General features: G+C 42.9%; 1 protein-coding gene across 1 annotated transcript in view; it reads right to left on the bottom strand.

The window, feature by feature from the left end:
• Window positions 1-25,164, bottom strand: part of GPC6 (glypican 6) — a 1,245,321-nt gene extending 1,220,157 nt beyond the window's left edge. The window contains exon 1 of the mRNA XM_055542775.1: window positions 24,297-25,164. Within this exon, the coding sequence (XP_055398750.1) occupies window positions 24,297-24,456 (160 nt within the window). The 5' untranslated portion in view covers window positions 24,457-25,164. The remainder of the gene's footprint in view (window positions 1-24,296) is intronic.
• Between the last annotated feature and the right edge of the window lie 2,304 nt (window positions 25,165-27,468).

The following is a 27,468-nucleotide window of genomic DNA, read 5'->3' as shown; positions in this document are numbered from 1 at the left end:
AAATGCATATATAAAATGCAAGAATGGTCTCTCTCTCCCTAAAAACTAGGGTGAAGATAATAAGGTGTAATATTCAGCTGAGCTAGCTCTAAATATAAATTTTACTCCCTAGATTACTAATTTATGTGATGGAGAAATATCTCAACATCAGTCTCAATAGGAAATAACTTACATGACACTCTGTACCACATGCCCTTCTAGAGAGTAAACTTATTAAGGGCAAGGTATGCTGACCTCACTTGTGCTTGATAAATCTGAAGAAATGAAAATTGACAATATAATGGCTGGAAGTTAGCATATGTCAGGTAATGTATAGAATGCCCTTCATAACAGAATACACATGAGTTGGTCAACATCTACAAAGAGGTTGTTTTCTAGCAATCAAGTGAAAGCCCAGGTCTTTGTTATAATTCGATACATTCTGTATATGTGTATTGAATGCCTTACTTGTCCCAGGTACTGGGGGTCATGCTAGGATACATCAGACATGGCCCTGCTTTCCAAGAACTTATAAACTAATGGAGATTAATCAAATACATCAGATATGTATTATATTTGCAATAAAAGCTAGAAAGTGATTACTGCTCCAAAATGTTTAAATAAAATATTGCAAGAAGTTAACAGATGGAAGAATTTCTCCCTCGAAATGCATTCCTTCTTTAAAAAAAGAAAAAGAAACAAATCTTTCTTGTCCATATAAAAGTACATCATCCTTAGGGTCTATCCCATTTTTCCATGAGCAATGGTGCTATAGTAGTGAGCACAGCTGTCTTCCATTTCTTGAAATGAACAGAGAAACTTCCTTCAGAGAGCAAAAAGCAAAATTGGTATGTCTATCAGAGCAGAAATGTATACTTTAGCAAATCAGATTTATTATATTAGTCTTTAACAAAACTGTGTTATTATTTATTGGGGCAGTAGTGACTTCACACACACACACACACACACACATCATATTCCCCAATCTCTAATATATATGCCATGTATAGAGGCTTCTGATGCTGAAGCTTCAATACTTTGGTTACCTGATGCGAAGAGCCAATTTATTGGAAAAGACTCTGACACTGGGAAAGATTGAGGGCAGATGGAGAAAGGGACAACAGAGGATGAGATGGCTGGATAACATCACCAACTCAATGGACATCAGTTTGAGCAAACTCTGGGAGATAGTGAAGGACAGGGAAGCCTGGCATGCTACAGTCCATGAGATCACAAAGTGTCAAACAGGACTTAGCAACTGAACAGCAACAGGAGGCTTCTATTTTCCAGATTAGGGAACAGATCCACTACCTGAGACATGTTTCTGACAGAGTGCTGTTACATCTTCCATTCAGAAATCAGGCCATTTGAAAGAAACATCTTCAACGCTACCATATTCTATTAGGAAAAGTTCAGTGCATCAATATATATAACCCTGTGAATCAATATATGTAACACCTAAAGAAATCCATAAGCTCAGAGCTTCAATTCTACATGAGAAGGAAAAAAAAAAACTTTGAACCTTGTTTTCAGAAAGAAGTATCAATTTGTCCAAATCAACTTTAAGAAAAACAAAGTCAGTTAAGAAAAACACTCATTCTGGCTTTCCCTTCTATAATCACGGATTGCTTTCCATAAAGACAGGTGTCTGTCTGCTGATACATGTGACCACAGGCTACAGTGTAAGGCCCCCGCTACAAGCACAGAGCAGGCAGCAAAGAGCAGGCAGGCAGAGCCGCCAGCCAGAGCAGAGAAGTGGCCACATCCGGGCTGCTCACCAACTCCATCAATAAGGCTCTCTTGTGCCAGGCTTTTAAATACCTTCATTTTAAAATTAGATTTTGATTTTTTTTTTCCCCTCAGAAACAGCTAAATCTCTGTTCAGCTACCCAAACATATTTTACAACTTAGATTAGTGTGTTCTGCCTTCCTGCATTTTTTTTTTTTTTTTTTTTTTTTTTTTTTTTGCAGCTGTTACTTTTAAGAGAGCACATTTTGCTTTCCAAATGAGAAGGGAGGCTTTTATTTAAAGGAGGAATTTTTCTGCTTGTTGTCATCTGGGCATCCTCCCTACTTTTTATGATTTCAGAACCTGCTTAAAACATCTTCATGTGCAAACTGTGCAGCGGCACCAGAGTGGAAACGTTCACAGTTTCAAACTTGATAGAAAACATAGAACGAACCAAAAAGTAAGCCCAGTCAGATGACAGAGGGCACATAATAGCTCACTTGGTTTCACCTTTTCTCCAGCTGGAACCACTTATTATAGCATCTATGCAAGAAAGTTAGGAAAAGGGATTCACAGCATGAATTGTTCTTTTCAGCCACTCCATGGCAAAAAAAAAAAAAAAATGCCTCACCATTAGTGTCATCTTTGATTATCAGAATATTTATGTCTCTATTTGCACAATCACAGGGCTTCCCTGATAGTTCACCTGGTAAAGAATCCACCTGCAATGCAGGAGACCCCAGTTTAATTCCTGGGTCGGGAAGATCCCCTGGAGAAGGGATAGGCTACCCACTCCAGTATTCCTGAGCTTTGCTTATGGCTCAGCTGGTAAAAAATCTGCCTGCAATGCAGGAGAGCTGGGTTTGAGCCCTGGGTTGGGAAGATTCCCTGGAGAAGGGAAAGGCTGCCCACTCCAGTATTCTGGCCTAGATAATTCCAGGGACTGAATAGTCCATGGGGTTGCAAAGAGTTGGACATGACTTAGCGAATTTCACTTCACACATATGTTTCACCACACACATAGCTTAACAGGGTAGCTATGATGCCTATGAACTTTTAAAATGCATGGCACAATCGTATGCTGATATCACTAAAAGAAGGTTTGCATATTAAATGGTAGAATTATCACCACTTAAAACTACATCTTTAAACAGGGATTGTCATATGGTATAGATGTGGTTATATTCTTAATACTTCTAGAAAGTTGATTATGATATAGAGGCCAAAATACTTGGGGGTTAAATAGCATTCTTGAGTAATTTATACAGTTTCCCTAAGAACAGATGCATGTTCTATTTGCTTGAACAAAGATGGATGGAATTTTTCAAAATCAGCATTGCCTAGGACTTCCCCAGCAGTCCAGTGGTTAAGACTCTGGGCTTCCAATGCAGGTGACATAGGTTCAATCCTTGGTCAGGGAACTAGGATCCCACATGCTATGCAGTGAAGCCAAAAAAAAGTTGTTGTGTGTGTGTGTGTGTTAATTAAAAAAAAAAAATATTCAGTGTTGCTGCTGCTGCTGCGTTGCTTCAGTCGTGTCCGACTCTGTGCGACCCCATAGACGGCAGCCCACCAGGCTCCCCCGTCCCCGGGATTCTCCAGGCAAGAAGACTGGAGTGGGTTGCCATTTCCTGCTCCAATGCATGAAAGTGAAAAGTGAAAGTGAAGTCGCTCAGTCGTGTCCGACTCTTGGCAACCCCATGGACTGCAGCCTACCAGGCTCCTCCGCCCATGGGATTTTCCAGGCAAGAGTACTGGAGTGGGGTGCCATTGCCTTCTTGCCCATTTCTTAAGGAGTTCACAGGGCATGATTTATTTAACTGAGGAATTCAACCTTCCCTATTTCCCGTTGGCTCAATGGTAAAAAAAAAAAAAAAAAAAAAAAAAAAAATCCACCTTTCAATGAAGGAGACACAGGAGATGCAGGTTCCATCCTTGAGTTGGGAAGATCCTCTGGAGGAGGAAATGGCAACCCACTCCAGTATTCTTGCTTGGGAAATCCCACGGACAGAAGAGTCTGGTGGACTACAGTCCATGGGGTCACAGAGGGTTGAACACAACTGAGCGCACACACACATTTACTATATAATTAGGGTTCGTCCATTTATATGGAAGGACATTGTATAAGATATAGATTGTAGCAGTGGAGAAAAAAATGCATTTCCAAATCCCTGCTTCAGAGCCCACACTTTCTTCCCCTCCGCCTCTAACAGCTTACCTATACCTGCCCTCCCATGTTCAGCTGCTTCACTTAGGGTCCCCATGACTTTATCATGCCATCTCCCCATAATGTTGAGATTAATCATCTATATGTCTATTTTCAGTATTCTGTGTGTACACAAGGGGAGGGCAGGTGTTGATACTTTTCCTTAACCAGCTAGTTAAAGATAAATTTGTGCTGGTCTGAACACATGTATACCTGTGGCGGATTCATTTCAATTAAAAAAAAAAAAGAATTAATGCAAAAAATAAATAAATAAAATTGAATTCACAAAATTACGAGGGATTTCTATGAACATTCCAGCCACACAGTTTCTTAGTCAAAGCTTCCATCGTAAATAGATCATTTCAAAGGTGAGACAATCTGATGGCTCTATCCTGAGGGCTGACTTTTTAAACTAATTTTCCTCCCTATCAATTTCTTTATCTCCCAGGAAACACCACTTCCACTTAAGGTACTCTTTGTATTTAACTCTTCTAATCTTTTCAGGTATTTGAAAATTGCTGTCAGTGATGCTAAAATATGCCACGTTTTGGAGGAAAAAAACCATCTGATAGACATATATATAGCAGGTGCTTCACTGGAAGAAATATTATGTTCTAAAATAGAATGAAAGCCACAAAATGTATGTTCTACACAATAAACTGGTGGTCTATACTTTTACAAATTGATTTCCACTGGCTAAGCTAACAGAACTTATCAGCCACAGTCTTTCAAAGAAAACATGAATGTGTCTTTATATTACACCATTTAAATTTGATCTTACTAAAAGCTGTCTGGAAGGCAAAAAAAAAAAAAAAATCTCTTTATAATTACAATTGGTGATAGTCAATTATCTATTGACTTCCTACAAGGCTCAAACACTATGTTCCAGGGACTGTGCTCAGTCACTGAGTCGTGTCTAACTCTTTGTGACCCCATGGACTATAGTCCACCAGGCTCCTCCGTCCATGGAATTTTTTTTTTTTTTAATTTATTTGGCTGTATTGGGTCTTAGTTGCAGCATGTGGGATTTAGTTCCCTGAGAAGGAAATGAACCTGGGTCCCCTGCACTGGGAGCTCAGAGTCCTAGCCACTAGACCACCAGGGAAATCTCTGTCCATGGAATTTTCCAGGCAAGAATGCTAGAGTGGGTTGCCATCTCCTCCTCCAGGGGATCGAACTTGAGTCTTTTGTGTCTCCTCCTTTGGCAGGCAGATTTCTTTACCACTGCACCACCTAGGAAGCCCCTAGAGGCCCCTATGGCTAAATTTGGGAAACACAAATTAAGAGACATTTTATTAACTTATGTGTTTTAAATTGAAGGATAATTGCCTTACAATGTTGTATTGGTTTCTGCCATACATCAACATGAATCAGCCATAGGTATACCTATGTCCCCTCCCACTTGAACCTCCCCACCCACCTCCCTCCTCCCACCCCATCTAACCCCTCTAGTTTGTCACAGAGCACTCCCATACAGCAAATTCCCACTGGCTATCTATTTTACATATGGTAATATATATGTTTCCATGCCTCTCAATTCACCCCACCCTCTCCTTCCCCCTCTGTCCACAAGTCTGTAAGAGGCTCATTTTAAATGGCACAAGAGAAGAGGCAGAAGGCAAAATTTGAATAATTACCAAATGAACACACAAATGTTCCACAAACTTATCGAAGAAGGAAAAGCTGGGGATCAGGTGGCTTACAACAAATTCGCAACAGAGAATTGGACCTCAAGAGGATTTTCCCTGGTGGAGAAAAGTGGAGAGAACAGACGTAGACTTGTATTATTATTGTTGTTCAGTGGCTAAGTCATGTCCAACTCTTTGTGACCCCATGGACTGCAGCATGCCAGGATTTCCTGTCCTTCACTATCTCCCAGAGTTTCCTCAAACTCACAGCCATTGAGTCGGTGATGCCATCCAACTGTCTCATCTTCTGTCATCCCCTTCTCCTGCCTTCAACCTTTCCCAGCATCAAGCTCTTCACATCAGGAGGCCAAAGTATTGGAGCTTCAGCATCAGTCTTCTCAATGAATATTCAGGGTTGACTTCCTTTTAGAGTAGACTGGTTTGATCTCCTTGCAGTCCAAGGGACTTTCAAGAGTCTTCTCCAGCACCACAGTTCAAAAGCATCAATTCTTCGGCACTCAGCCTTCTTTGGGAGAAGGCAATGGCACCCCACTCCAGTACTCTTGCCTGGAAAATTCCATGGGCGGAGGAGCCTGGTAGGCTGCAGTCCATGGGGTCGCCAAGAGTCGGACAGGACTGAGCTACTTCACTTTCACTTTTCACTTTCAGGCATTGGAGAAGGAAATGGCAACCCACTCCAGTCTTCTTGCCTGGAGAATCCCAGGGACGGGGGAGCCTGGTGGGCTGCCGTCTATGGGGTTGCACAGAGTCGAACACGACTGAAGCAACTTAGCAGCTTAGCAGCAGCCTTCTTTATGGTCCAACTTTCACAATGGCACATGACTACTGGAAAAACCACAGCTTTGACTATACAGACTTTTGTTAGCAAAGTTATGTCTCTGCTTTTTAATACACTGTCTAGATCTGACATAGCTTTACATCTAAGGAGAAAGCACCTTTTCATTTCATGCCTGAAGTTACCGTCTGCAGTAATTTTGGAGCCCAAGAAAATAAAATCTGTCACTGTTTCCACTTTTTCCCCATCTATTTGCCATGAAGTGATGGGACCGGATGCCCTGATCTTAGCTTTTCAAATGTTGAGTTTTAAGTCAGCTATTTTTTTTTCAACAGTATGAATAAGCCTTGTTATGAGGTGTTAGCAAATGTAATAAGACACAGAAAGAAAATGAAATTTAGTGAAACTTTTTACTAGACAGAAATTTCTAGAAGGATGCTTAGAAGTACCCTAGAAGGATAGCTTGAGATTCTGAATGTCAAACAGATGGGGCTGAAATTTATCCTCAAGCCATTGGAGAACCAAAATTGACCTCTGATAGTTTTAAGTCAGGAGATCACAAAGTGTGATCCAGGGACCATCGACATTACTTGGGCACTGGCCCCATCTCAGAGCTAACTAATATATGGGAAACTCCCAGCATGGAACCCAGCAGCCTGCATTTGAACACATCTCCTGGGTGATTTTGAGAACCACTGGTTTAAGCAAATTAAAATAATCAAGGCAATGTACCAGCTATATATCCTTCTGCTGGTGGCATGCACAACAGAAACCAGTGTGAATGGCCTGAAAGAGAAGTTTCAGAGCCATTTCTGAGTAGAAGACCAGAAAGGAGAAATAAATGTTTTTGAAAGATTTCCTATTTGACATTTAACAGTACTTCAGGATCACCTTTTAACGTGCTATTAAAGCTTCTCTCTTAGAAGCTTATCATAAAAGGAAATTAAAAGTGACTAAGTCTCCGAATGGGGATTACAGCCTACTAGGCTTTCTCTCTCCTGAATAAGAAATAGATTCCTCATCACGATACATGTGTCAGGAGGGAACTGGGATAAAAAAGAACTAACATTTACTGACGACTTCTCTCTCTCAGGCTGCTCACGTGCATTATGCCATTTAATCCTCACAAAAAAGTATTATGAGCCACACTATATTATTACCCTTTTTTACAGATAAGGATACTGGGGTTCAAAGAGGTAAGAAAAGTTTAAAATAATCAATTAGCAAACACAAAACATGGAATTAAGTCCTTTTTTCCCATATGGTACCATTCCCTAGGAGGTCCAAAGATACCAATATAAATAAGGAATTTCTATTATTTCCATTTCAGTTGGTGTTTGAGGCATTCTTTGGAAGTTGTTCATCTTGCTTATGTAATAGGGATGCCATTCTGAAAGTACTTAATTCAATTCAGTTTGCCCCTTAATCCACTGTTTTCTTACAAGCTTCCACCTGAGAGTGTATAGGTATATGTTACCTGACCTCTCTGGCAGACATACATCTCCAAACCCAAAGAGCTTGAGGTCCAGCCAGAAGAGAGAGGGTAGCAAACCCACTGGTCCAGAGGTCATGGGAAGAAAGGAGATGGAAAGATTTAATGGCTCCCCACAGGCTTCCCAGGTGGCTCAGAAGTAAAGAATCCACCCACCAATGCAGGAGACACAGGTTCGATCCCTGGGTCAGGAAGATCACCGGAAGGAGAAAATGGCAACACACTCCAGTATTCTTGCCTTGGGAATCCCGTGGACAGAAAAGCCGGGTGGGCTACAATCCATAGGGTCACAGAAGTCAGTCATAACTTAGCAACTAAACAGCAATAAGAATGGTTCCCCACATTTCCCTCCAATGTTTCTCCTCTCCGAGCTTTGCATCTAGAGGAGAGCCAAAGAAAAGAAAGATTTCTGGCTCAAGTTCTGCCTAGGACCCCAGGAAGAGATTGCCCAGTGGGCCACCTAAAGCTGACCTTAGAGTAAATGTGGAGCCACAGGGCCCTCAAAGGAAGGGCTGCACCCCTGCACCCAAACCTGGGGGACACAGGCCTGGCCCAGAAGTCCTCACAGTCCTCCCGGAGGCCCAGAAAGCAGCTGAGTGGTAAACCAGGAGGTAATCAAGCCTACAGGAGGGCCAAAGGCCAGGTGAAGGACAGGTCAGGGATTTAGGAGGCCTCTGGGGCCAGAATGGCCAATGTCAAGGTGAAGACTTCAGAAAAGAAGGCTACCAGGTCCTTCCCAAGTTGTATAAGATCAGATCACTGAACACACCAACCCCAGACATCAGCTGAACAGGCCAGCAGGGCCCAGAGATGGGCAGAGCCCAAGGAAACTCTCCCTTCCCTCTCCTTTCCTGGGGAAGAATCACTCCCTTGTCACTCCCCAGGCCCATGGAAGAGACCGATTGGCTTTTCTGTCGTTCATTGTTTGACACACATGTACATACCCTTTATTAAGTGCCAGGCATTATGCTAAGAGTTTACATGTTCATGCATATAGTAGAATCATAACACTGAGACAGAGGAACTATTAAGTATATCCCTGTTCACTAATGACAAAACCAAGGCACAGAGAGGTTTAGAAAAGGGTCCAAGAAATAGAGCAAGAAGTCAAAGACAGACTCTGCTTAAGCACCAAAACAGAACAAGTTTCTCATGTGATTTACTGTTGCTCAGAAGAGCTAAACTGATCACACTAAACTTTATAAACTCAACTACACTAAAATTTTTCACCCATCATGTTATCCAGCACATGGGAAGTCCTGAGGAAAACCAGGTGGGTCATGTGAGTGAAACAACGAAGGAGGAGGAGGCAGAAAGGAACAGGAGAACAGAGGAAAGAAATCTGCCTTTTCAAGTCAGAGTGGCAATGTGTCCATATTTTCAACTTTCAATTCAGTTCAGTCGCTCAGTCATGTCCGACCCTTTTCGACCCCACAAATCGCAGCACGCCAGGCCTCCCTGTCCATCACCAACTTCCGGAGTTCACTCAGACTCACATCCATCGAGTCAGTGGTGCCATCCAGCCATCTCATCCTCTGTCATCCCCTTCTCCTCCTGCCCCCAATCCCTCCCAGCATCAGAGTCTTTTCCAATGAGTCAACTCTTCGCATGAGGTGGCCAAAGTACTGGAGTTTCAGCTTCAGCATCATTCCTTCCAAAGAAATCCCAGGGCTGATCTCCTTCAGAATGGACTGGATGGATCTCCTTGCAGTCCAAGGGTCTCTCAAGAGTCTTCTCCAACACCACAGTTCAAAAGCATCTGGTGGCAACTCACATTCTTCCTACAGGTCCTCCAAAAGCTGGTAAAACAGGTGAGTCCCTGGAAAGGGGAATGATGACTTAGCAGCCTGGCTGGTTTTCTCTAGTCTGGTTTCTCTTGTCTTCTCTTTTCTCTTTCCAATGACCACTGCTTGGACCGAAGAGAAATCAAAAAACATCCCATTTCTCTAACATTTTTTTAATGGAAAATGTCCAGTTTTGTGAAGTATTTTTCAGTGATGTTTAATGTTTTTCCCCAAAGCCCACAAGACTGAAATACCACCCTTAACTCAAACCTTAGTGTAAAAGTCTTTAAGTTCATTTTGCACGGAGCACATAGCTGCCCCTTGCGGAAACCCTTCACACCCTGCCCCACAGGAAGACAAAATGCACCGTCGAAACAACAGAAAGGGAAAACAAGGGCAGACTGGATATAATTCTAAAAATTAAATATATGGCCTCCAGAAATATACTGTCATTTTAGGATCAAAAGGAATGAACTGAAAGTATAAGGGGTTTTCGAGGCTTTCTGGGGTCCCATTAATTATTTTTGTCCCTGATGCTGCTACTGCTGCTAAGTCGCTTCAGTCACGTCCGACTCTGTGTGACCCCAGAGACAGCAGCCCACCAGGCTCCCCATCCCTGGGATTCTCCAGGCAAGAACACTGAGATATTACCAAATGGAGCCACTGCCAACACTGACATAATCTCAGCTCCCAGGGGGCAGTCTCATGGGACACGAGGCCCACCAAGGTGGCAGATGTATGGCACCAGCAATATATTTATCTGAGATCTGGTTCAGTTTTTAAAAATCTAACATGCCGCTGAATAGGTCCTAGGATACAGTATTTGTACAATGTAAAAAAAAAAAAAAAGATTCTTTTGGGGGAGAGGAGAAAAAAAGAACAGTGCTTTCAATGTTCAGTATCCTTTACATCTGCTGCTCAGCTGGAAACACTGTTAAAAGGCCATTAGGACCTTAAGGTAACAGACCTCGAAGGCTCTGAAAGCCAGGGAGCAATTTGCTGTTTGTGTGAGGATCAGCCCAGCCACTTCCTTTTCAAGGGCTGAAAACAGCTTCTGTCATGAGCCGTGAAAATCAATTCCACAGGAACCAGGCTGAAACGTGGCCGAAGGTGGCACACCTGTGGGCTGGCGCTACAGCAGAGCCTCCTTCTGGGCGTCCCTGGCACCTTCCAGAAGGAGGGGCTGGGCAGTCTGGGACTTCAGAAACCTCCAGGCTCCTCTCTTAGGACACTAGTTCTCTCTGATGCTTCATTCGGTTAAAATCCGAATTGTGTGTGGCCCAGAATGAAGATCGCTTCAGGGAGTGTTGACCTGGGAAAAGCCTACTCTGGCTTATTTGTATTCCATCTTTCTGTTTTTCCTGATGATAGTAATTTAGAAAGAGGCTCATTTTTTTCTGAAGAATACTGTTTCAAAGCCTTTCAACATAGAAGGCATTTTTTTTTAACTTTTTTTTCAAGTACACATGATATTTTTGAAAATAAATATTTCAGAGGAATCACAATGGTTTTGTCAAGAGTTGTATCTGATAAACTCATGGTTAGAAAGGTTAAAACTCACTTTAAAATGCATGACAGTTTTTTAGTTATCAGAAATTGTTACTCCAGTTATAATATGCAACCTTGGTTACCACATAGAATTAAGACCATGATAACCTATATTTTTACATATAGTCAACCCTCTGTTGAACTGCAAACCTTTGTATAATTTACTAAGCATACGCTGGGTAAAAATAAATTGCCATTCTTAAATCATAGCAATTAGTTTATGTTTAGGCATATACCTTCTCACAATATTGAATTTATCTTTACAGTAATAACCCAGGCTGAGAAACTGACTCAAAGATAATTTGTTAAATTAATATGACAAAATGAAAAAGCATAATTTCATGGTTTTTTGCTATGAATATCTGTTGCACCTAATGTATTGTTTTAACTGGAATTTAAATGTGATTACATGTAGTTTCTTGATTAAAATAGAAAAACATGTTTATACAATTTTGATATGTCTATTATACAAAACATATCATGAAGATCTCTGATTTTAAGAAATCCTCAAGTTATTTTTTCTAAAAAACGGAAGGTGGTAAGTGAAAAGAGATTATATGTATTAATTTTGTTATTGATGATATATGAGTTGCCATTTGCAACCTATTATATTCAATTGAAATTGACCTTTTATGAGAGCCATGTGGTAATGTAAGCAAAATGAATATATTCTTTATGGCAGTCATATAAAAAGATTGGCCTAAGGTTTTAACATAGTACTTGACCTCCTGGTGTCTGAATACCCCCAAGTCTGTGAAAAAATATTGTATAAGATAACCACATAATCAAATGAGTAGTAAAAGCACAATAAAAGCCTTTCACACATTAACACTTGATAATGTAAAAGTAACAGTCAACTATGTTCCCTAAATTCAGTACAAACAGGAGAGGCTGGAACAGATCAAGTAGGAATGCTCAGAATCCCTACATTTCAGGAATATTAACTGCTATTAATACTTCAGAATTAAAAATTATTTTCTAAATAGAGCTCCCATTATGTCAAAGATCACTTAAACTCCTCAAAATCATTTGTTAAAACTTCTGCTACAAAAAAAGAGGAAAAATCAAGTGATTTTAAATGTTATCATTTCTAAGTTTTAAAAACTCCCAGTTAGGATTTGGAATAACATAGGATAAGCAAACAGCTAAAGGACAATATTTTCTTACTTTCCCCCCCAAAAAATTAAGGCCCATCACTTACAAACATCTATACTAGCCAAAAGCATGGTGGCTTTTTTTCAAGTTCATTGCAAAAGTGCTATTGACTTTGCGCTATTCTGACCCATTAAGAAAATAATAATTGATAGTTACTCATCTCTTTTTTGGAAGACCTCAGAGTGCTTTTTTTACAAAGCGGCCTCCACTTCTCTGCAACCTTGAATGGAAACACCCCTAGCTCCCTGAAATTCAGCAGAGGAGCACTGGCCTCTGTAATCTCAGCTCTGCCGGAGACACAAAAAGAGAAAGTCAATTTCTCAAGAAATCGGAGACGTAATAAGAAGCAAACACACTAGCCGATAAAGCCTAGGGACACAGGTGTGCATGCCCAGAATGCATTATGCTACATCTTTAATTAAATGCGTATAAAATGAAGAGTGACCAGCTCTAATGTAGTCTCCTTGTATCTGGAAGTCAGGAACAAATGGCTAAATCTGCACTGGAAAAGCAGCTCAAAGATGGAGAGGTGGGGCTGGAATCATTCTTGACCAGAGATATCTTCTAAAAAAAGGACCCCAAAATGTGTCCTACTTACTCACAGAAAGCTGATTATATTAGCTAAAATTAACAGGGATGCTACTGCAAAAGAAACTTAAATTGTCCTTCCCAGTTTCCCTTTCAAGTAATGTTGTGCTTTTTTTTTTACTCATGCAGAAACGCCTCAGTCAGCTGGGTGAAACCCGGTCTGCTCCAGGCACAGGTAATGAAGGTTTGAACTAATCCAGTCACTCGCTTTCCCTTGGTCCCCCTAGTGGCCAATATAGACATCTGGAAGAAGGCAGAGGAAATAGGGAGTGTGTGCAATTTGGAGCAGAGACGCTTTCTGGGTGGAGGTTCTTACTCAAGATCAAGGCGAAAAACAATGCAAAAGCATTGCCCAAATTGAACTGGCTACCCTGACCAAACAAAAAATAAAGTGTGTGTAAAACCACGCTGAATGCACTCAGAGTATGGCTCCCAGACACTCCTCAAAAGATGGTGCCTGGACAGACAGTATCAACATCACCCAGGAACTTGCTAAAGATGTAAATTCCAGGCCCTGTTCCAGAGCTACTGACTCAGAAACTTGGGGGGTAGGGCCCAGGCATTTGAGCTTAGCGAGCCCTCCGGTGATCCTGGTGCTTGATAATGTGTATGACGCACTGGCTCCAGATCACTGGCTCTCCTCCCCACGTGTACATCAGAATTCCTTGGGAAATTTTAAAAAGGAGATGGAGGGAGGGAGGGAGAATATCCTTCCCAGACCCCTTAAATCAGAATATCTGAAGATGAAGCCCAAGTGTAGGTTGTTTTTTTGTTTTTTTTTAATATCTCATATGATTCCAGGATAAGCCCTGGTTCTTTCCAACTCAAAAGAGCCAGTTGTTAAATTTTCTGGAATTTTGTGAGCTGGTTGCTAATCTGTTAGTGGCTCGAAATTGGCCATGGTGGGAACATTTAGACCACAAAAATTGGCAAACGCTACAAATCAGGTCTCCCTATACACTACCCTCTAGAGAGCCAATCGTTTTACATGCATCAGTTCGCCACTGGCCAGTGTTGAGAAATAGGTCTAAAGCAAGAATGCCAAATAATTAATTCAGGTAGTCTGAGTCATCCCTCTCAGTTTTTCCATTACCCCTCAACTCCTTGAGATTCTTATTAAGATTATAAAGATTAAGTAACCAATTTAGTGGCCATGAAAATGCAAAAGGCTATCAGCCCCTCTTACAGTATAACCGTGACTAGCTCAGATCAACAGCCACAGTCCTTTTCCTTTCTCTTCCAAGCAAGTATAAAGAATAATATTCCATTATATAGACCTTCTTTCTCTATTCCGTTGATGGGCATTTAGGTTGATTCCATGTCTTAGCTATTGTAAACAGTGCTGCTATGAACACTGAGGTGTACATGTTCAATCTTTTGACAAGACCATTTTACAAATGGTGTTTTATACTACCAATGTCTTCACATTAAGAGCCATGTAATATCTATCACTCCTTTTGTACTATAAATACAAAATAATCAGTGGCTCAAGTTTAGTTTTATTTATTTATTTGGGCTTCCCAGGTGGTGCTAGTGGTAAAGAATCTGCCTGCCAATGCAGAAGACTTGGGTTTGGTCCCTGAGTTGGGAAGATCCCCTGGAGGAGGAAATGGCAAACCACTCCAGTATTCTTGCCTGGAGAATCCCATGAACAGAGGAGCCTGGTAGGCTGCAGTCCATGGCGTCACAAAGGGTTGGACACGACTGAGCAACTAAACAACAAGTTCAGATCAACAGCCACAGTCCTTTTCCTTTCTCTTTCAAGCATGGGCACAGGAAGTAATTCTGGAATGAGAAGGGTGGGTAAATACACTGGGGGACTTCCGGGGGCAGACTGCCTCATCAATGTGGAGATGCGCGTGGGAAGGAATGGTCCCTCTGTGTGCCTCAGCGCATTGTCCCGAGGCTTTGCTTCTTGGCACTCCAGTGGCCATCTTGTTTTCATCATGTAGCTGATGTGGATGATGAGGATGAGGATGGAAGGATCAAAAGATGGGGAGAACCTGCGAGTGGGTCATACTGTTCACTTGCCACCTTCCACCCTAGAACTGCTCCATGGTGAGACTTCTTTGCATGTAAAAGAATGGCTCTCCTTGGTTGCGTGAACCAGTTGAGTCAGGATTTTCTGTGACCTGAAACCAAAAGTATCTTAAGGGACACAGATTATTTCAGGCACGAGTTTCAATGGCTTGTCCTCTTTAAACATTTTTAGTGGAACTTCTAAGTAGCAGAGCAGTTTTTAAAGGTTTTTTTTTTTTTTTTAATTTTACCTCTTCTTTGATGACATCATTCACCCTTTTCTCTGCCTCTTATCTTCATCTGTGCCCTCAGCTGCTCATGTGTTGGTACCGAAAACCGCTCCCTGGCTGTCCTCCTTCCATCTCCGAAGTTTTCATGACCCCTCTCTATTCCACCCTGTTTATACTTCTTGCCCGACCTAAAACAATACTCTCCTCATGTCCCTTCATTGCCATGACTCTCAGATGATAATCTACTTTCTGCTGTACAAAGCCGAGGATGCCCAAAACTCCAAGCCCACCCTATCTGTTCAACATTACTTCTCACAAGCTCTTAATCAACCCTTCTGACTTTCTCCCACAAGCTGTATTTTGCTCGCCTGCTTAACCCCAACCCTAATGGCTTCTTTCAGGGCCCTCCGTCAAAGGTGACCCATTCTTCAAGGTTCCTCTGATGGTAAATTTTACACGTCAACTGAACCAGCCTAAGGAAGACCCAGATAAGTAGCAAAACATCATTTCTGGGTGTGTCTGTGAGGGTGTTTCTGGAAGAGAATAGCACTTGATTCAGCAGACTGAGTGACCAATGTGGGCAGGCATCAGCCAATCGCTTGATCTCCTAAATGGAACAAAATGCAGAGGAATGGTAAATCCTCTCTCTCTTCTTGAGCTAGGATGCCCACATATTCCTGCCCATGGACTGATATCAGAGCTCCAGGTCCTTGGAACTTTTGATTCAGACTGAACTATCCCACCTGCTTTCATGGGTAGTCAGTTTGCAGACAGTATACAGTGGGGCTTAGCCTGTGTAACCTCATGAGCCTACTCCTATAATAAATCTCCTCTTCTATATCCCTAACTATCTATCTATCTAATAAATCTCCCATATATTTACATATGAGATATACATTCTTGGTTCTGTTCCTCTGGAGAACCCTGACTAAAACACTCCCAATAAAATTTTACCTCTTCCCTTCAGCAAGGTCAAAGAAATCTCTTTCTGATATGATTCTTATTATTACAGTCAGTCATGTAATTTGGCACTTAAGCCATAGACCGTTTAATCTTGGGCAATGAAGTAACCATTTTTTTTAATAAATGTATTTATTTTTTAATTGAAAGATAATTGCTTTACAGAATTTTGTTGTTCTCTGTCAACATCAACATGAATCAGCCATAGGTGTACCTATGTCCCCTGTAACAATTTAATATATTCTTCCTCTTGCTGCTGCTGCTTCGTCGCTTCAGTCCTGTCTGACTCTGTTGCAACCCTATGGACTGCAGCCTTCCAGGGTCCTCTATCCATGGGGATTCTCTAGGCAAGAGTACTAGAGTGGGTTGCCGTGCCCTCCTCCAGGGGATCTTCCTGACCCAGGAATCGAATCCGGGTCTCCTGCATTGCAGGCAGATTCTTTACCCTTGAGCCACCAGGGAAACCCATTTTTCATCTTAGTGAAAATTTTTAAAACATACATTTTTACATTTTACACTGTATAAAAAAACATACATTTTTTACTTGAATTTCAAAATGAACACAGCTGATGACATATATTTTGATACTTTCTGAGAGTTAATAAAGTGCCTCTATTTAGGAAATCTTTTTCTCTCAGTGACCCTAAAACTCCTAATAGTCCTCTTCTGGTTTTATGATATTTTGTTGCCATTAAAACGTACACATGAACTGTGTCAAAGTATTTATATAGACTTGTTAATTTGATAAACATTTCTGGGACACATGATTCTCTCTTTCAACCTCTATCTCACACACACATACATTCACTGTCGGACACATAGTAGATGCTCAATAAATAACTGTGGACTGATCCATGGTTTGGGTGGTATCAATTTTACTTCCTAAATACTTCTCGAACCCTTCTACTTCCTGCCTCTCCCACAGTCACCACTCTGGTTCACGCTAACATCTCTCTTCTTCCTGTATCTGCCTTTGGCTCTCGTCCAATCAGTTCTCTACAAAGCAACCACACTAACACTCAAAACCATGTCCCCTCCTAATTAAAACACTTCAACAGCTTCTCACTGCTCTGGGTTAAAGGCCTTATTCACAGTAGTGAGTTGAACAGATTACAATGCTGGTCAAGGAAAGAGACAGGGCCAAGAGAGGGCAGCGGACAGAACAAGCTTTATTTGGGAGGCACTTGGACAGGTTGCAATAAGGAGAAGTCCCTCAGAGCTGAGCACTTCCACAGGTATCAGAGAGTCCCCTGCAAGGAAGAGGAAGCACTGAAAGATCCTGCCAGACAAGGGGGATGAGGTCTCTGGGCAATGGTGCTCAGCCACGGGGTGTTGAGGGCACAGCTGCTTAGAGTCTTTTATAGGCCCAGGGTACACAAAATAGGGAGGCTCTATAAAGTTTAAACGGAGAAGGCAACGGCACCCCACTCCAGTGTTCTTGCCTGGAAAATCCCATGGACGGAGGAGCCTGGAAGGCTGCAGTCCATGGGGTCGCTGAGGGTCAGACAAGACTGAGCGACTTCACTTTCACTTTTCACTTTCATGCATTGGAGAAGGAAATGGCAACACACTCCAGTGTTCTTGCCTAGAGAATCCCAGGGACAGGGGAGCCTGGTGGGCTACCATCTATGGGGTCACATAGATTCAGACATGACTGAAGTGACTTAGCAGCAGCAGCATATAGTTTAAAATCTGCTTCTTTGAGCTATAAACAGTTGACTTTAGCCCACAGGTTTTAGCACTAAGGGTCCATGTCTGTGCCAAAAAAAGTAAACGTTTGGTCAATGTGCTTGGGCCATCTTGGATCACAAGTCATCAACCCAGTCCTGGGCTTCCCTGGTGGCTCAGATGGTAAAGAATACACCTGCCAATGCAGGAGATGCAGGTTCAATCCCTGGGTTGGGAAGATTCCCCCAGAGTAGGGCATAGCAACCCACTGTAGAGTATTCTCGCCTGGAGAATTCCATGGACAGAGGAGACTGGTGGGCCAGAGCCACAAGGTCGCCAAGAGTCGGACACGACTGGGCAACTAACACTTTGACTTCTTCAGGCTCTTCTCCCAAGGCTCTCATACCCTTTGCCCCTTCAACGGCTGTTTCCCCAGGTTCAGGGCCTTCTTACCACACAGGAAATGTGTGTTCCCTCTGCCCCCTCTGACTCTGTATTCAGGCTTCAGAGCCCATCATTCTTCCTCAAGGAGGCATTTCCATAACCCTGTGATCAGAGGACACGTTCCTATTAAATGCCTTCCCCGAGTCAGGTACCCCAGCGCTGTGTACTCATCTCGCCCATTCACTGCTAAAGGTGCCCTGAATTTCTGCTTCCCTGCTGGGATTAAAACTCCCTGGGGCCCTACAGCCAGCACCACACAGTGACTTACACATAGTAGGTAAACAAGAACTATTTATTAGAGAAATGAAAAACAAATGCCTAAAAGAGATGAAGAATAGGTTGTAATAGTAATCAATAGCCTGGATAATGTGTAAATGTGGAGTCGAATTTCTACTTTTCCTTGTTACTAACTGTGCATGTCTAAAAATATTTTTCATCCTAGGTTATTCAAAACTCTTAAATATGTCCATCCAGGAGTATTAGGGTTTTTAAACCTTCACCAAAGAATTAGTACTATGAAATCCTTTATTTACAAACACACCATCCCAAGGAGTCAACTACACTATCATACGCTGTCATGTAAGTCACTAAAAACTGAATACTGGAGAAGACTATGAAACTACTTAAAGTCTCATTATGCACCAGCTAAAGAATTTAAGAGAGCAGAATTTGGTCTGCAAAATGATATAAGCACCAGTTTGAAATAATAATTTTTCCTGTTTATATAGGCAAGACAACTCCAAGTCACCTTGCTGGCCTTACTAGAAGCCTTCAGAGAGATATGAATTAAGGAGGAAAAAAACAGTCTTATTTATGATTTTACTTTTGCGAGTCTGAATATGTTAAGATTAAGCTAATGAATTATTTTATCAATAATTTCTTTACTACAGTTTTTATCCTAAACTCATATTTCTATAAAAATCTTGTGACTGAACGGTATGTCACTTTGGTTTAAAAAGACTCAATAATTTTATATTCTGTTAAATGTTCATAATACCCCTAACTGCAAAAGAACAGTAGCCACCCTCTCACATAAATTATAATGCAGTGCTTATACTACAATATTCTAAAGAACATCTCACTGTACATTTTAAACCACTTTTGATAGTGGCCTACATTTCTGCTTACAAGCTATTACGATGTGGCACAGTTAAAAGATGTGAGTTTTATGTAAAAAAGTGTATCAGTCAACTCAAATGAACTCTTATTCTCAGTGATGACATATCATCTTCTAATTAAATCAGCTAAGATAACTCTGTTTGCAAGGATCATTCTAAAATTAATTCCCAAATCAAAAGTCTAACAAGTGGTACTCCTAATAGCCCAGACTTTAGATTGCTTTGATACCTGGAATTAATGTGAATCTTTCAGTAATCTAGTGACTTGACAAATCATAGAAAAACCATTTGAAGTTCCACTAATTCATTTATACTTCACACTGTTCTTCGAAAGGATCTTAAAGACATCATCTAACAAAACAGGGCACTAGGAAATCAGAACTCTTTGAAGAAGGCGGTTAAATGGAAATTAAATTATTTCTCCCTAACTAGGAGATTTAAAGAGTAAGACTTACCAAACACTGTTTTTTCATTTACGTTAATGTGATATCTACATGTAAATTGAAAAGAGTGGGGTTAACAGCAAATGTATTAAAGAAGTTGGTTTGCTGGTGAGCAGAGGAAGGGCAGGCTTATTCCCTGGGAAGCCCACCAAAAAAAGGAAGGAACTGCTGGACCCAGGCCAGGTAAGATGAAGCGTTACATATTCTGAAATTTGAAAATGATAAAGAAGGACTAAAACAATCAAAGTCCCTGGAATATTAGAGAATTTTTTTTTACTTTAGATTTTTGAGATTTTCATATGTTTGAGATAAGCTGATATCAAAGAGACAGGAGAGAATTTTTATGCTTTCTTAATATCTAGGTATAGCCTGACTCATAGGAAAAAGTTGGCAGAGTAAATTATTGAGAACAGTGTTAGTTATATCCCCCCCACTAATTTTTGGAGATAAACTTCCCTCCTCCTTCTACCCTCATGATAATTTCCTATAGTAAGTTTTTTTGGACTAACCCATTATTCAGAAAGTAGGCCCAGTATATTGAAAAAAACACCCGACACATGTTTTTACTTTCTATCATTTATAAAACCACATCTATACAATGATCAGCAAAATGCACAAATACACAGACAATTTAGTGGTGGAAGCACAGCCAATTCCAGAGAACATAAAACCCAAATTCAAAGTGAGTTTGAAAAATTGTAGATGTTGCAAGTAAATAGAAAAATTCTCAGCTTGAACTGTGAGTGAATGCATATGGTGATTGAGAATACCAGGCTATGTAGGTATTAGATGAGAATAGAATTGATTTTACATGCATTCATTCAACGAATACAGCATGGCAGTGGGCAAGATGAAGTGTATATACTCCAGCGCCCGGGGTCAGAGTGCCTGCATTTGAATTCTATGCTCCTCACTTTCTAGCTGAGTCATCCTCAGGCAAGTTAATTATCTGTTGCTTGGTCTTTCCATCTTTAAAATGGGGATAATGATAGTATCTACGTTATTAGAAAAAGTCAATCAGGCAATGTTTAATGTTTTCAAAGTAGATAGTGTTGTCACATAGGTGCTGGACACAGTAATTCCTACATAAGGGACTGTTAAGTAAGGTTACATTAGATAAACGAAAAACATTAACATGAGCCAATAAATTACCACTAGTCAGCAACACGCGCATATTATAATTAATGACTCCAAAAAGGCTCAAAGCATAAAACAGAGGTTCCGTAAGCATAAAACCACATCCCCTGAATTGCCCAGCCTTTTAAGCAGATGCTCCTTTCAGCTGTGAGTTCCTTTACAAGTTTGGAGCCATCAGTATGACTTGGATTGGAAAACAAGATAACATTACTGGTGCTGGAAGAAAAACCGGCATGTTTCATGCTGACCTTTGATCAGAATAACAGTTCTAACAAAGAACTCGATGATACATGGCTCAATATCTTCCCAGTAGACAGGAGAGAAAATAAGCACACTTTGAAGGTTTTTGACTAGATATCTGGAAACGTTCAGATACCACAAAAATTACTAGTATCAGAATGGATTGCTGAGAGGGGCTCAAGAGTCTACTCCTTTGGAGGTCTTTCAAACAAGGACAGATAGTCTATCTGATCTGCCTGGGATGGTTTAAAATCAGGGCTGAGTGAAGATGAATGGTACAAGCTGCCCCTTGAAGGCCTCCTCTTTCCCAACCACTCTCTGAGAGTCGAACTTTATATATGACCCATCACAGCCCCTCATCTGTTGAGTTTGAAGAATTCCCTTTTATCCTAGAATAGAAAAGGGCAACACTATTTCACAATTGTGAGTTCTGAGTAAAACTTTAATAACGTCATGATGAGACATAATGTCCTCATTACTTCTCAGTTATTTTACCAGGCAAGCTACCTGCAAATATCTTTCAATTAGAAACAGCGCTCATGAACCTGAAATTTGAACAGCAGTTCCTTTAAATTCATGTTCCCTGGCAGACTAACAGCACATGCCGTTTCTCAAGCAACCCATTAAAAGTCCAAACAAGGCAATGGATAAGGAGTTGAAGGGAAGGATAACCGCCATATACTAGATAATTAAAAGTAAATAGTAGCAGGAACTAGGGAGGAGAACGAAAGTGGGTTCGTTTAATAATAGGACACAGATGATTCTTCCAACAGCAATAGGTAGACTGAGTGAAGTTTACCTCGAAAAAATGTTGATCCTTAATACACAGGTACCTTTCATCTCTTTTGTTTTTCCCATCAGATGTGCCTCTGACCCCCCAATGACCTATAGCTTGAGTACCAAAGGGTACCAAAGGACAGGAAGCTTTATGCAAAGTCAACAGTCCCCTTAGTCCTAGAAAGAGAATTTAACAGAAAGTGCACACATTTTAGAAATTCATAGCTAATTAACAAGCCCTGTAATTGTCAAGGTGGGGATAGAAAAGGGGGGAAAAAAACCTCTGTAGCTAAAAATCTACTAAAGGATTTATTTCAACCACTGGGAATGTTTCAGAAGAGTCAATGGTGCCTACAGAAATCATATACACAGAAAACCTTCCCTTTGATATTAAGGAGATTTGCATCGTGGTAAAGACCTGTAGTCTCCTGAAAGCCCCACGATTCATTAAATAATACAGAAGCAATTTAAAAATACTTAACTATTTTTTTCTTGGAGATACCTTTTCTGAAATCACGTTGGGAAATATATGTGTGTTTAAAAGACATAGTTTGAAAAAACCCAGATTAGTGGAGAAAAAGTTCCCAGAAAAAAGTGATCCATATTCTAAACCTTTAAAAAGTTGAATTCCCTGAGATTGGGGGAGGGAAAAAAAAGCATAGCTGATCCTTATCAATTAATTAAAAAGAATGAAATAACAGTAGACAAAGGGGAAGGAGAGTTAAGAAACTTAAGGATCTGTGGGGGCAGTCGCTCTCTACGTATTGATTAACAAATTAAGGAGCTCTGGAAAAGCGAGATGAAGTGACAGAAGAGAAAAGTGGTCTTATAATTCACCACAGGTTCCGCCTGCGACTCACTAGAGGCTGCCTCAGTCTGGCTCAGAATTGAAAACCTCTCCCTGTATATAATGCTCCGCGCTGTTAGCGTGATGTATAAGCTGTTGTGTTGTTGGTGTTTTTTTTTCCCCCCAGTGCCTACATTTCTAAACGTGCTCATTCCGGGATAAGTAAAAACACTCACTTGTAGAGTTTGTGCATCAACCATAAAACGGCAATCCCACTACGTATCGAAACCGTGGTGTTTTACCATCACTGCAAAATGCACAGTAGAGACCAGCTCCTGGGCAAAAAGCAGAGAGGCCGGTGGAAATCCAGGGTTCTGACTCGACCATGTGAGGGGCACTGAGGACTTCGGCTGCCGGATTTGAGCAGCCCGCGCCCTCGCAGCATCCCCTGGCCCCTCTCTGCCTCTCTCAGCTCCGCGCTCCCGCAGCCAGGGGATTACCTCTCCCTAACACGTTTCATTCACAGAGCCCCCGAGATGCTCGGGTTCGGCTGGAGCTAAGAGCCGGAAAACATGCACCCAGGCGACCGCGCAAGTGGTCGGAAACCGAGCGCTCCCCACACGCCGGCGCCCGACCCAGGGGTTGGGGGTTCTTGAAGGAGAAACACCCGTGGCCGGGGGACTCGGGGTCCGAGGAGACCTCCGGGACGCATCCGCTAGCGAGCCACCCGCTGAAGTTAGCTCCCCGGAGCAGGCTGGCGAGGCCGCGCTCCGGACGGGGTGCCGCGCGGGGCGGCAGGGCTGTGCCTCGGACCGCGAGTGACCAACCGCGATCGGGGGAGCCCTGAGGAGCCGCAACGGCAAAGCCCGCCCCAAATCTGAAACCGGCAGCCCGCGAACTCCCCAGACCCGCCCGGAGCCGCCGACGTCGGAGGCCGAGTCCCCGGGTGGAAGGGGTGGGGGGTGTCCCCCACCCCCAGCCCCGCTCGCCAGCCCGCCCCCGGCCCGGGCGCCGGGCGCTCTGCCTCCCCGGAGGGCAGGAGCTAGGGGCCGGGGAGCTCTCCGCGTCTCTCCACCGCCCCCGCCGGCGCGAGGGCGGGAGCGGAGAAGGCGCCACTCTGACGGTGGCGCTGGGCAAACTGCGGCCGCAGTTCTTCCAAGTTTGCCTGAGCGAGCGGCGCGGGGTGGGCGCCCAACTCGGCGTGCCGCCCTCGCGCCTCGGCCGCCCCCGGGGGTCCCGGGCTCCCCGGCCCGCTCGGCCAGGGCCAACGACGAAGAGAAGCGCGAGGGCGCGGGAGCCAAGCGCGGGAGGGAGGGAGCGAAGGAGGGCGCTCCCGCGTGTGCACACACAATGAGGCAGCCGGAGACGCACACCTTCCCCCTCTCCGCTGGAGAAGCCGCCCCGAGCATCCGCCGCCCGGCACGGAGGCGCGGCGGCCCGGAGAGCCCCCAGGCAGAAAGTGAACACCACAACTCAGCAACAGGGGGAAGGCGGAGGGCTTCCGGCGGCCCGGGGGACGGGCGGCCGCCGAGGGCTGCAGCCGGCCCGGGCCGCGCGCCCGCGCTTACCTGCGATCTCCTGGTAGGGGATGTCCGCCAGGCTGAATCCCTTGGCACCGTATGCCTGGCGGACCTCGCCGCAGCTCCGAGCCTTCACCTCCGCCCGGGCCGGGAGGGACAGCAGCAGCCCGGAGAGGGGAAGAATCACAGCCCCGATCCAAGAAGGCATGGTGCAACATGCAAATCCAGCTCGGTGAACCCCGGGACCCGTGCGCTCTTCACCTTGCCCCTCCAGCCGAAAGCCCGCCAGAGCCGGCGGCGCGCTCCTCGCAGCTGCCCAGCGTCACCCCCTTCCGCCAGCCGAGGGGACGAGCCGCGCAGCCCTCTGGACTGCGCTCAGCAAACTTTTATAAGCCTGATGGAGGATGGCAAAGCCAACCGGGGCTGGCTGAGAAAGCAGCCGCCTCGCTCCTCTAGTCCCCCAGACCGAAAACAGTGCAATAAAAACGAGGAAGAGGAGGAAAAGAAATGTTTCAAAAAACCACCATAGGGGTTGAACGCTGCGATCCGAGTTCCGAGCCGCAAGAATCCTAGCGCGCGGCGAGCTCGGCTAGCAGGAGTGTGCGGCGAAGGTGGAGACGCGCGCCGGCTCTCCCGGGAGGGAGACGGACAGGCGACCGCGAGGGTGTGCGCGCGCGAGTGTGTGTCGGTGTGAGCGCGGGGTTCTCGGGGACGTGTGTGCGTGGAGGTATGTGTTGGGGATATACGAGATCCAGGGGAAACCTCAGCTTCGCACAGGCTGAGGGAGCCTGTGAGAGTCCTCCTGAAATAGGAAGAGAGAAATCCTGGAGACAGACGCTGGGAGGCTAGAGGGAAGGAGAAAGGAGGGGAGGGAGAGAAACGTGCTACACATCGCACAGCCGAAATTCAGAGGCAGAGTCGAAGGCAAAACCTGGACTGGATTTCTTTCTAATCGGCAGCAAAAGGGGGATGAAAGGGAAGCGTTCCTCTTTTCTTCATTGGCTGCACATCCTTCGTACTCATCCGAAATGCTACTTTTAAATACCATAACGAAGTCATCTAGAAAGACAAAGTATTTTAAGTCATTAACTTACGTTATTAAACTAAAGGACAAGCAATGCCAATTGTTGCTCTAAATATGAGCAACAATTCATGACACAGCCCTCGCAGAAATGAACAATTAGAGGGGAACCCGGATTAGCAGGGCACAGTCGCTGCTCTAATTACTGGGCTTATTGATGTTTGACTTCCTTTATTTTCTAAAGATAACGCAGGCATACATTAGACATAAGTAGTTTGTTTTTTTAATTTTGGGTTCTGGACTCAAAAATGTCCCCCTTTTAACTTCAAATGTTACATAATCTTGGATCAAAAATCATTATCTCAGATTTCTAGTGTGTAGATGAACAGGAAAGCGAAGAAGCCGAACAAGGAAGAGTTGAGAAAAAAAGAGCAAGAGTCAGTGGCATCCATGAAGGAAGATATTGGGGAGGGCATTGAGGTCTTCCCTTGCTCTAAAGGCTCTCACATACTAGACCTAGCATTTTCTTCCAAATGAACAAAATTTTCAAGTGGAGAATCACTTCACTTCTTTCCTCCTGCCTTATACTCAAGTTTTGTGAAATGGTATAAAAATGAAAATTCTTACCAATTTTCTTATGTTAATGAACTTTGCTGGGCAGGAGTATGTGTTGAAACCCAAAGCTCATGCAACTACTAACAGGTAAATGCAAGACCAAAAAAAACAGATAATGCTTACTTACTTTTGTGTCTGTGTGTGTTTAGGTCAGCTCATTATTCAGAAATAACTGTAGGGTAACGTCCAGTTTTTTGGATCTTCTCTATAAAGCTATGTTTTTCAGATGACAGCTCTTAATGACCAGAATGACCATGAAATTTAAGTCATTCTGTTTGTTATCACGAGCACTGTCATAGCCATCTTCATCATCATTACAACACGTTCGATACCTCTTCTTCCTCTCTCTAATAAATTCCTCCTCTTACTCCACCAAAAAGACTCCCAAGTTCAAGATCCAACCTGATTTAAACTATGAAAATGCTTAAAAATGAGTTTCTCTTCTTTACAAGTTAATTTTTCCCTCTTGAAAATTCCATAGACAAGTATTTCTTTCTGAAAACTTCAGTCACAATTTTTTTCTCTTAAAATTTTAGCATAATTTTTGCCTTCACGATATTGTACTAACTGGTAGACCTCAAGTGACTTGAATTTATTTCCCTCGAAGTCTGAAATCAGGATGAAACAAAATATACTCTTGTGGCATAGTGGACAAAGGATAAGATGGGTAGGATTAGGAAATGCTGTAGCCAAGTCATTATTTCTATGATACTTGACATGAACTTCCAACGTTCTGTTTTTGTCAGAGTCAGGTGGTGGGCATTTTGCACTCCAGAGGAGGGGAGTGATTACACACATAACTTATTCTCTCCTCACACGTCGGGACTCACTGTAATTTACCATTATTCTTGCAATATATAGCAAATAATGCAATAGAAAGGACATTTGAAGTGGAGGAAAAAGGGGTAAAAACATAGTATATGTATTTTAAGATATTTAAAAATCATTAAGTATTTAATAAGCATTCAATGCAATGATACAGCCCTAGGTTCTTGTATACAGGTCCTAGACTTATAGGAAGGGTAGTATGGAAAGAATTATAACTTAATCAGACATAGATTAGTTTAATCCCATCAGGAGGGTGAAACAATTTAAGGTAGGTTTATAAATTCCAATACTTTAGCCACTTGATGCAAAGAACTGATTCATTGGAAAAGACCCTGATGATGGGGAAGATTGAAGGCAGGAGGAGAAGGGGACAACAGAGGATGAGATGGCTGGATGGCGTTACCAACTCAATGGACATGAGCTTGAGCAAGCTCAGGGAGTTGGTGACAGACAGGGAAGCCTGGCGTGCTGCAGTTCATGGGGTCACAAAGAGTCAGACACGACTGAGTCAGACATGACTGAGTGACTGAACTGAACTGAACTTATAAATTGCAATCAGACCAAAGAATTAAGTAACTTGCTTTACTGGTGCTCTCAAACCTTCCTGGTCCACTCACTGGACAGTGTCGCACTGTGTGAGGTGGTGTAAGAAATTAAGTCAAACTTTCCAGCTAAGGGCAACAGCAGAGCCTAGATGAGGTATTGGAATGAGCCTTGAAGGTCATAGGCATTTATAGAGGAGCCTTGACTAGAAAG

The sequence above is a fragment of the Bubalus kerabau genome, chromosome 12, assembly GCF_029407905.1.
Source record: "Bubalus kerabau isolate K-KA32 ecotype Philippines breed swamp buffalo chromosome 12, PCC_UOA_SB_1v2, whole genome shotgun sequence".
NCBI classification, from domain to species: Eukaryota; Metazoa; Chordata; class Mammalia; order Artiodactyla; family Bovidae; genus Bubalus; species Bubalus kerabau.
The sequence above is the reverse complement of the archived record's forward strand: the minus strand, read 5'-3'. Positions and strand labels throughout refer to the sequence as shown.